General features: G+C 36.9%; 1 protein-coding gene across 1 annotated transcript; it reads right to left on the reverse strand.

The window, feature by feature from the left end:
- Positions 1-507: 507 nt before the first annotated feature.
- On the reverse strand, positions 508-7,703 carry LOC100775998 (probable translation initiation factor eIF-2B subunit delta). The gene is made up of 8 exons (XM_003554929.5): positions 7,508-7,703; positions 5,877-7,404; positions 4,227-4,373; positions 3,622-3,971; positions 2,157-2,901; positions 1,953-2,049; positions 1,815-1,869; positions 508-951 (listed from the first exon to the last, which is right to left on the reverse strand). The coding sequence occupies exons 2-8, from the start codon at positions 6,400-6,402 to the stop codon at positions 889-891; spliced, it is 1,983 nt and encodes a 660-aa protein (XP_003554977.1). The 5' UTR covers positions 6,403-7,404; positions 7,508-7,703; the 3' UTR covers positions 508-888.
- Between the last annotated feature and the right edge of the window lie 2,790 nt (positions 7,704-10,493).

The following is a 10,493-nucleotide window of genomic DNA, read 5'->3' on the forward strand; positions in this document are numbered from 1 at the left end:
GATGGAACCAAAAATAAAAAGAAAAATCTTTGAATTAAACATTTAAAATAGAATAAAAGATGTGGATCCCATTAAAAAAAATATAAAATTTTTCTCCTTCATTCCAAACACATCCTGTAGGTCATGCAATCAAACAAGTTAGAAACATAATTAAGCAAATAATGATATTTTTTATGAAATTATTTTAATCTAATTTCCTTTTTATTTAATCCCTAATATTAACACCTTTGGATGCAAATCTAAAGTTTGATCACCAAACATACAAAAACTGATTCATTTTCAGAGCCACACTTTACACTTAGAGAGGTGGCTCAATTTTTGTATACTGTATCTTGTTAGCTTCATCCAGAATTATGAAACAAATATACCTTATTTGCAAGCTTGCATCCTTCGCAAGCAAAAGGAAGGATGAAATGGCAACAAAGCATCTAAGTATAACGTGTCCAATGTTTTCAAGCAACATTTTTCCTTGTTTCCGACAATTAGAGCAATCACACGGAACACATATTTTCACTGACAAGATAACTTCAATCCATGGTTTTCGTAATTACAGTACAGTAGAGATGGGGACAACTGCTAAGCACAACTAAAACTCGCTAAACCAAAATTGTGACCGAATAATTATCCAAAAATTGAATAATGGTCTAAAATGAACTGTTACAGATGATGAGAATGCATGGCTAAATCTTCCTGGAGAGGCGAAAATTGGCACTCTTCGCTAGGACAGGTGAATACAGAAATGTCCAAAATTTCAGAACAGGAAGGCTCATTACATTATTCTTCCAAGGTGGGGAAATAATACAGAAACAAGCACGCCAACGCATATGGCTGCTAAATAGGGATTTTTCATGCCCTCAAAATTGAGATGGTACACATTTGCCTAATTCATTATATCCAGACCTGTTCTCTCCCATATTCTCTTACAATCACAGGCACACTTGTGGGGGGAACCTGAAAATGTAAAAATGTTAAACAAAACATCTTGGTTTTTGTAAACCATCATGATCTAAATAATGCAATGCCCTTTGATAATTTATAAAAACAAAAGCAAGTTATTGTGTATCACTTGGACAAGGGGACTCTATTGTTAGTTTTTACCAGCATTAAACTAGTTTAGAGGATGGTTATTTACCTCTATGCTTCTAATGTCCCTCTTGCTTGTTTTCAATAGCTTCTTTTTGCTTATAATTTAATGAAAGAGGAAAATTATAAAACAAAAAAGTACTTTGCATTTGCCATGAACCAACAATCCCAAAAGCTTACCTGTTATGTTCGTTAACAAGCAGGAATGATTTTTTATATTATATTATATCTCTAAGACACTCCTTCGGACGAGCCTTCTGGGCTCAATGCACGGATAATGCAGAAACCCATTTACCTCGTGCAATATTCAACTTTTTATAAGAATACTAGGATGGAAACAGTATAAGTCAAACTCTAGATCACTTAGTGATTGATTGAGGCTTTGACACCATGTCATGAGCCAAAAATCCCAAAAGTTTGAGCTTTTAGGTAAACACATGAATGGTTTTTACATTATATCATCCTCTAACAGTATTTTCCTATTGCTTTGTTAAGGTAATTTTCCTAAAAATAAATTTTATTTTATTCTTTTAGGAAACTCGAAGTGCAACTGGGATTTTATCCTCATTCACAATAATTCTCCTAAAAATAGTGAGACAAAATGTACATTCAGTACATCTACCCAAAGACTAGTTCAATGCAACACAAACTAAATAAAAATCTGATGGAACATTTTAGGCATGTTTTAGCAGCAAAGGTAAAAAAATCCTCTATAAAACTCCAGTACTTACCATGCCATAATCTGTGACAATCATTGAAACATAATCTGAAGGTGTTGCATCATAACTGCCATCAAATTAAAGAGAAGTGCAATGTTAGAGTGAGGCAATGACAATTCGGTTTGGTATCCTATCAATATGAATGCTTACACCAGATTTAAAAGTTGCAGATTTTCAATATTGGCCCAGCCATCCAAGTGTTTTACATCCTCTCTACCCAGTACATTTGAAATGACATCTGGATTGCCTGTAAGAACATCATAGAAACATCAACCTTCTTAGAAACACAATGCAAGAATCTACCGGGGAGTGTAAATAGAATCCTCATCTTATACAACTGTTAAATATACATACCAAGTTCATTTGAGCATATTGAATCCAACTGTACCCGTTCATGAAATTTATAGGCCTCACAACATACTATGACAGGTACACGGAATGCATGAGCAACCATTGCAACACATGCAGTCCCTACTCTTGAATATACTGTTCCATTAGACAAAACTGCTGAAGCACCCAGAAAAACCCGAGTAACTTCATGCATTATGTAGGAAACAGCATTTATATGAGTATATGTACAGCTAAGACCTTTCTCCACAAGCCTGCGAAGTAAGAGTTGCCCTCTAAGCTTTGGACGAGAGTCAACTACGACAACACGAAACTGCTTCCCCAACTCATGTGCATGTAATAGTATCATTTCAACAGCTGATGAGGACCCATATGTTAGAAGAACATCACCATCTCTTATTTTGGTGACAGCATGCTTCACTATCACCTTGTTGGCAAGTATAATCTTTTCACTTATAAAACGCTCAATATCTGACTGGAGAGAAGCTTTTGCTTCTGATTCAGACAAGGTCAAAGGTAGCTTGGCTATATGACTTTTAAGAAACCGAATTGCATTTCCCATGCTGATTGACAGAGGCCGACATTCAATAAGAAATGATACATAACTACTAATTTTTGCTGTCAAGTCTCTCACAAGAGTCTTCTCATGTGGAACCTTGTAGTCTTTGATGGCCTCTTGGAATGCTTGAAGCATTGCAATACAACGAGCATTGCCACCAGCTATATCTCCAGTTAGATATTGCAAACCCACCTGAAATGCCACAAAGGAAGATCATTAAGATTTTGGAAAAAATATTTAAAAAGGTCTAGGTCACAAAACATATTGACCCAGGTCCTAATCACTGTCCTATTTGTTAAAACACCATAAGCTTTAATTCTGAATTGGCTCACAATGGAGTAACCTTTCAGCAAATGTAGATGGCTAAATGTACTTTACTTTAATTGGGATGCCATTCAGCATAACTTCTTAAGATGTAGTATAACAGTCAATGAAAATGATAATTGCATCGAGAAATTTGCAGATTCCTTTCACTCAACAAATTTAGAAAATTTAAACTATACTATTGCACAAATCAAGTTGTACTTTGTCTTTCTTTTAGTTGCCCCTCCTTCTGTTGGTACTGACACCTACAGAACGAAGGTAGCACTGCATTGTGCATACCATCTGAAATATAACCCATGAGGTCAATATTGAGCCTCTATCGTTGAGTAAAGGATTTAAGTTTGATCAACTAGCAATGACCAATATGATGGCACCTACTGAAAAGAGTGTTCAAATTATTACTGGAAGTGAAATACCTTGATGCATACTGTTTTGAGAAAGTGTTGTTTGGCATTGCAATGCTCAGGGCAAGACATACTATATTAAATATACTACTATAACCTAAAAAATAACTGTAGTATACAAATCAAACAACGAATATATGGAATTGTACAGTAACAAGATGAAATAACAGAAAAATATAAATACCTTATAAACAGAAGGGTGCACTGGAGAAAGATGGAAAAACTTTGCCTCGAGATCTGGAAGCTGACTCCCATGCTCATATTGTGGCAAATGCCTGAACAACTCAACTCTATTCCTAGCTTCAGTTTGTTTCACCACTGCACGACGTTTAGCTTTCTCCACTCGACTCTTGTCGTCATACTGCATGCGTGGTTGAGGAGCATCTTTCTTTCTATCCTTTTCTGGTGGAATCTCACCTCCCTTCTTTTCAGACGCTGCAACTGCTGCATTATCAACTTTCTGTGCAGGCTTTACAGCTTTAGCTGGTTTTGCATTCATTGTAGCCACAGTTCCAGATGCCTTACTTCCTTCACCTAGTGACATGTTTTTATTACATGTAAATGATTAGCATTATCACAATTCACAACAAGTAGAGCAGAAAAGTGGCCCATGAAAGAACACCACAAATTCCCACTTTTAGTCATGTTAAGGTCATTAGAAAACACAACATTTAACAGTCATTCAGACAAAGAATTAGGTATAAATGGGCATAAAGGAATAAAATGAGCATATAAGCACTTTTAGTCAGATAGCTTAAATGCAGAGTCACAGGACAAACAATTATACACCTTTTGCAGCAGCCTTTGCAGCCCGTTGAGATTCTTGGAGTGCACGTCTTTCAGCTTTTGAGAGTTTGGGTTTCTGCTGCTTTGAACTATTAGGTTGGTCTTTCACTTCCACTGCTGACCCTCCTGCTTTATTTCCTTTTTCTTTTTCTAATGGGAATTAAGGAAGAAGATGAAAAATAAAAGGGTAACAAAATCAAGCCAAAAGGAAAATAAAAACCAGACCATAAACGAAGACAAGAAATTTAAATTGTTCTCTTGAGATAGACATTCACGTATAAGTTGATAAGAAGCACGTCAAGCCAATTCAAAACTTCAACACACCACACAATTCCAAGTAGAGATTAAAATAACATGCAGTGAAAGATGTATAATATATTCAATCCAAAAATGTGAAAAATAAATAAATAAAACTTCAACTTCTGTTCCATTTCTAGTAAACATAAGTTTCGCTGAAACACTCAAAGGATTTAAACAAATTCCTTTTCATGCCTGCGATGTAATAGTCAAATTGACAAACTCAATAGAGATTCCTTCCCTTCATGAAACACATTACATTACTTCTCAGGAACCTGATCCTATGCACTCTAGGTCCTATCAAAATGAAATATTCATGATTAGCCCGTGCTTTTAAGAACATAGTCTCTCACATGCTACACAAAAGCTCAATTAAGTACGCGCGTGTGTATTTGGATTCATGTTAAAATACTAGCTTACATGATTTTAAGTGAATTTCCACATAGTTCCACATTGAGAAATTGATTATGAGTCCAGAATTGATTTTGAATTGAAACAATCTTAGGAAACTTTTGCCTTTGATTAAAAATTGTTGTACCAGTATCTTATTTGATCTTTTATCTTTTATCTTTGGAAGTCATAGTTTCCTTATTTTAGGGGTTGTTACCTTATAAAAGCATGATTAGACAATGTAATTCTTGTGATACAAATTAATAAAACCAATGCTCTTTAAACTAAAATTTTGTATGTGCCTATGAAGCACCGACACGGACACGGACACCGGACACGACACGGACATGTGGACACCTGTAATGTCCAAAATATAGAACGTAATACGGGTGTCATATCGGTATCGGACACTGACACAGACGCTTGTCGGACACCGGACACGCCAAGGGGCTGGAGTGTCCATGCTTCATAGGTATGTGCTCCCCTATTAACTTGCTTTAACAATATAAACATCCAAACGTAAATCACAACACTTCAAAATCAATTTCACAAAACCTAATTCATTCTAAATCAATTTTGCAAATGCTCACCCAAGTACACCCTATATCACATCCTCCACCATTTCTCATCCAAACCCACTTCAAATTCACAAACCTAGCCACAAATACGAACCTCACCTGGCTCACCAGGAATCCCAAGTGAATCATTCAATAACTTACTTTTACAGTAAAAACATCCAAACATAACTCACAACACCTCAAAAACATATATTGCAAAAATCTATATTATTAAAAACAATTTTGCAAAATTTGTTGCATTCAAAATCAAAATTATGCAAATGTCCACCCAAGCACTCCCTAAATCCCTTAAATCAAACTCAAATTCAAGGCATAGTCTCCACCATTTCCCATCCAACAAAAAAACACTTCAAATTCAAACCTAGCTAGCCATTGATAAGAACCTCACCAGGAATCCCGAGCGAATCATTTACCACGGAAACCGTAGTCAACTCGCTCGCCGGCACCACAACACTCGCCGCCGCCGCCTTCTTCATCGCCGTCAAGTCGAATCCTCCGCGAGGGAACGATGACGCCGCCACCTTTCCGCCGCCGGCGCCGTTCCCCTTGAAGAACCCTCCCTCGCCGGTGGTGGCGATGATTCTGCTGGAGTACGAAGACGACGGTATCGCGGGAGAGAGCGGGGCGGGGAAGAAGACCGCGCCGTAGTCAAAGGAGTTTCCGCTTCCTCCGGCGGCAGCGGCGGCGGAGAGGGGGGAGGAGGCGGGGCGGGGGGCGTGGAGAAGGAGGTTGTCGGAGAGGTGGCGCGGGGGCGGGATCATGACCGGGGAGAGGGAGCTGGAGATCGGGGGAGAGGAGTGGGTCGGGTCGGGAGGACCCGACTGAGAGCGCTCGGGCGGGGCAAAGAACCCCACTTGGCGGATCTTCGGTATAGGGTCGATCACGGCGCGTGGGGCACGGCGTGAGGGATCCATGATGATGAAAGAAGAATAGGGTTTATGTGTGTGACAATCACAGTATGATGAGAGTGTTTATGTTTGTGGAAGGAAAGATGTGAAGTTTTTTCTTTCTTTCAAGAAAATCAGACGGTGAAGGTGGAATTAAAGGGCTATACAAGAAGACAGATAGATTTGTTTAATAGATAATTTAATTTTTTTTTTAATTTTTTCCCGTCGTAATAAAAATTTACTATTTAAGGTGTGACGTAAGTGTTGGTGAAAAATGAAAAAAATTATTAATTTTAGTTTTTTTTAGTTTTTAATCTCGAGATGAAACTTGAATGAATAATGACTTTTGTATACGAAAATAGGATTTTTACAATTATGTCGATTTTTCTTTTGTTCTTTGCCTAAAAAGTTATATTCTTTTACTCCTTCAAGACCGAAAAATGTATTTTTTTTCTCCCTAAAAGGGACGTAAGGTTGCGAACTATTTTACAATGTTTTTAGTTAACAAAACTTGATTTTTGAATTTTTAAAATAAAAGCACTTTTAGGTGGTTATAAACTGCCAAGAAAAAATAAAACAATAGAAAATATAAAACAATTTAAAAATTGAAATTCCTAAACCCTATAATCAATTCCAAATTCATCATATTAAAATCCAGACCCACCATCATCAACAACCCTTCATCTTTGTTTTCTAGAAATTTCAAAACTCCAAAATCAATCTCAAAGGCAATTTAACCAATTTAAAATAAAAATCTAATAACCCCAAAAGCAAATTGATTATTAATTGAAGTTATCTTTAGGAAGCAGAGCGCTGAGCAGCCACGCATTGTCCTGTGTTCGAACCGACTTCATCTGCAAAGCATCGTCGCCACACTACTACTCCTCTTCGTCGTCGAACTCGGCTCGAAGCCATGCATGAATTTGCTCGTTGAGATCGATGTGAATCTGGACCTTCACGACCGGAGCAGCATCCTTGCAGTGTTGCACATGGCTCCAAGTCGTGCATATACACTATACACTCCCAAACCTGAAAAGAAGAACAAGAAACCACAGAGATTTCCAAAACCAAAAGCAAAGCGAAGAGGAACTGAGACATAAAAAAAAAAAAGAGAACAAGAAGAATAAGAAACCCTAGCTCAGCAACGACACTTCAAAACAGCAAAACGAGAGATCCAAAAGGGGATCAGAAGGAAGCAAAGAAGAGGCAAATGAACATGTTTGCTATTAATCGCATCAGAACTATGTTTAAGGGTGAAGATTTTGGAAGATTTTGTAAGGAAAGACAGATTCGGAGGACAAAGGACAAATTAAGGGATTTTTGAAGAATGAATAAGTATTTTGATATCTGTGTAGTCATTTTGCATGTTAGTCTCTATTGAAATGTAAAAAATAGTTCATATCTTTACATCCCTACTGTTAAAGTCCAATTTCCTCTGTTAGTTAGTCGATGTAAGCAAACCTATGTGACAAGTCTGAATCCATGTCGGCAAACTCATGTGACAATCTTTGGACTGAATTGAAAAATTATGATAAATTAGGTTAAAAAACATTCAAAAATGAAGTAAACCCATTTTTCCCCAAAACGTTTTCACTGCCTTACTGCGATTCCATAGGGTTTTTTCACTGTTCGTGCTTCGCTCTTCCCTCGACTGCATTCCCTTCTTTGGTGATTGTGACTCTTTGCGCTTCACACTAAGGTTCGTGGTTGTTTTGCATTCATTTTCATTTGCATTGTTTTTGTGGATTCATTTGGGGTGTTATATGTTGAAGGGTTTTGATATAGCATGGATTCATTGTTACTCTGTTTTATGGTCCTTTATTATTTTGATTTATGATGCTCTGTTTTTATACATGACATTGCATTTTATTGTGTGATGTGCCTATGTTTGAGTTAGGTTTTTTATTTCCTAATATATGGCAATGTTTGTGGTTTCTGATTGTGTAGAATGGATGGTAATATAACTTTAATATTGCAACATGGAGGAAGATTCACTCCACGTGCCAGCGATGGAAAGGTTGAATATATAGGCGGAGAATTTGATGTTTGGGAGGATATATCTGCAAATTACATGAACACATTTATCCTATATGATCTGGTGAAAAGCATGTAAGAAGTATAGCAATATAGGAGATTGTTTTTGGTTGATTGATAAGGACTTAGATTTTAATCATGGGTTAAGGAGTTGTACAATAGATGGAGATATATTATACTTAGTGAAGGATGCTTTGGAAAATGAGAATGAGATAAACGTTTACTTTCATCATGAAGTAGATCCAATTCCAAAAGAAGTCCCACAGATGTTGTACTTGAAATGTCATCCAATTCCAAAAGTTGTTGAGAATGAGGATGATTTAGATGATGTACCTGTTGATGGCCATGAGGAAGGTAAATTTTAATTGATCTCTACTTGGTCCAACATGGTTAGCATAATTTTGAATAATTTTGGAATTTAATGTTTATAATTGATTGCCTTCCAAAAAAAAAATGTTTATAATTGATTAATATAATTTATTTGTACTTGATCACCATTGATGCAGATGTTGGTGGTGGAGAGAAAGGTATTAATGTGGACGTTGGTGGTGGTGAGGAGAAAGATGTTGGTGGTGGTGAGGAGGAAAATGTTGGTAATCCTAACGATGAAGATGACAATGATAAGGATGAGTGGTTTACAAATTTCTCTTTATGAGGCAGGAAGTTGAAGTTGAATTTGAAACAGATGTTATCATTCTGAGGAGCTCAAAAACCCCATTAGCAGTGATGATGAAGATGAGGATGTTGACAAAGTTTATTCTCAATATAATGAAAGTAGTCAAGTTGGTGGAGAAAAGTTGGAATTAGGGATGGAGTTTGGTACTCTGACTGAATTTAAATCTTCCTTGAGAGAGTATAGCATATTCATGGACAGGGAGTTCAAGTGGAAGAAGAATGATAAATAGAGGGCTAGAGGCAAAATGTAAGAAGGCATGTTGTGATTGGGAGATCTACTGTGCAAAGAATGAACTCAGAAACTGTTTTGAAATCAAGTCATTTAAGCATTAGCATAATTGTTGTAGAGAAATGAAGAACAAACAAGCAAATAGAGAGTGGGTGGTCAGCAAACTTAAGGCCAAACTCAGAATCCAGGTAACCCTTAAATGTGTTACCCTTAAATGTGTTGAAGCTTTGGATTATTTCAAGCAAGAGTTTGGAGTTCACATAAAAGTTACAAAGATGTGGAGAGCCATGAAAGAAGCAAAGCACCTAGTAGAAGGGAGTGAGAGGAAACAATATGCCAAAGTATTTGATTATGCACATGAGTTGTTGAGGAGAAATCTTGGGTCAACATTTAAGATCAAGACAGTGCCAAGTCCAAAAGGTCCACCACAATTTTAGAGACTATATATTTGTCTTGTTGGTTGTAAAAAGGGGTTTGTTGCTGAATGTAGACCATTCATAGGTCTAGATGGATGTTTCCTAAAGAGTGCATTTGGAGGAAACTTGCTCTCTGTTGTTGGGATTGATGCCAATAACCACATCTTTGTTATTGCTTATGTTGTGGTGGACGTGGAGAACAAAGACAATTGGAAATAGTTTTTAACTTTGTTGCATGAAGATCTTGGGATTACATACAGAATGGGTGGAATTTCATGTCAGACATGCAAAAGGTATGACATGGTGTGATTTGCAATTATTATCATAAGTTAGGGATTTAATTGCAATTAATGACATAAGTTAGGGACTACTTTGAAATAATTACTAAACTGCTGCATTTTTTCAGGGACTTATCCCAGCTTTACAGGAAGTAATGCATGGTGCACCTCATAGATTTGGTGCCTTGCATCTTTGGAAAAATTTTGCAAAGCAATGGAAAAGCAAGGAACTTAAAGGAATTGTGTGGCAATGTGCAAAGTCAACTAGTCAACTACTGTTGCTAAGTTTGAAGACCATATGGCGCATTTGAAGACAATCAACTGGCAAGCTTGGTCACAAGAAAGTATTTTTATCTCAGCCCAATTTCTTGCAGCACTCTATTTTTATATATTACAAGTGTTATTCATGTTTGGCATTTGCATGTAGTTCCCTGCACCTATTGTTGATGTTCCACCAGTAGCAAGGAATAAGCTAAACATAACAAG

The sequence above is a fragment of the Glycine max genome, chromosome 19, assembly GCF_000004515.6.
Source record: "Glycine max cultivar Williams 82 chromosome 19, Glycine_max_v4.0, whole genome shotgun sequence".
In the NCBI taxonomy this organism is placed as follows: domain Eukaryota; kingdom Viridiplantae; phylum Streptophyta; class Magnoliopsida; order Fabales; family Fabaceae; genus Glycine; species Glycine max.

What these genes read in the sequence shown, in the direction of transcription:
- LOC100775998 (XM_003554929.5), bottom strand. Translation starts at nt 6,402, where the DNA reads ATGGATCCCTCACGCCGTGCCCCACGCGCCGTGATCGACCCTATACCG. An exon ending in TGCACCCTTCTGTTTATAAG is followed by an intron (nt 2,902 to 3,621) that starts GTATTTATATTT and finishes GTGGCATTTCAG; the next exon opens with GTGGGTTTGCAATATCTAAC. An exon ending in AATATGCTCAAATGAACTTG is followed by an intron (nt 2,050 to 2,156) that starts GTATGTATATTT and finishes ATGTTCTTACAG; the next exon opens with GCAATCCAGATGTCATTTCA.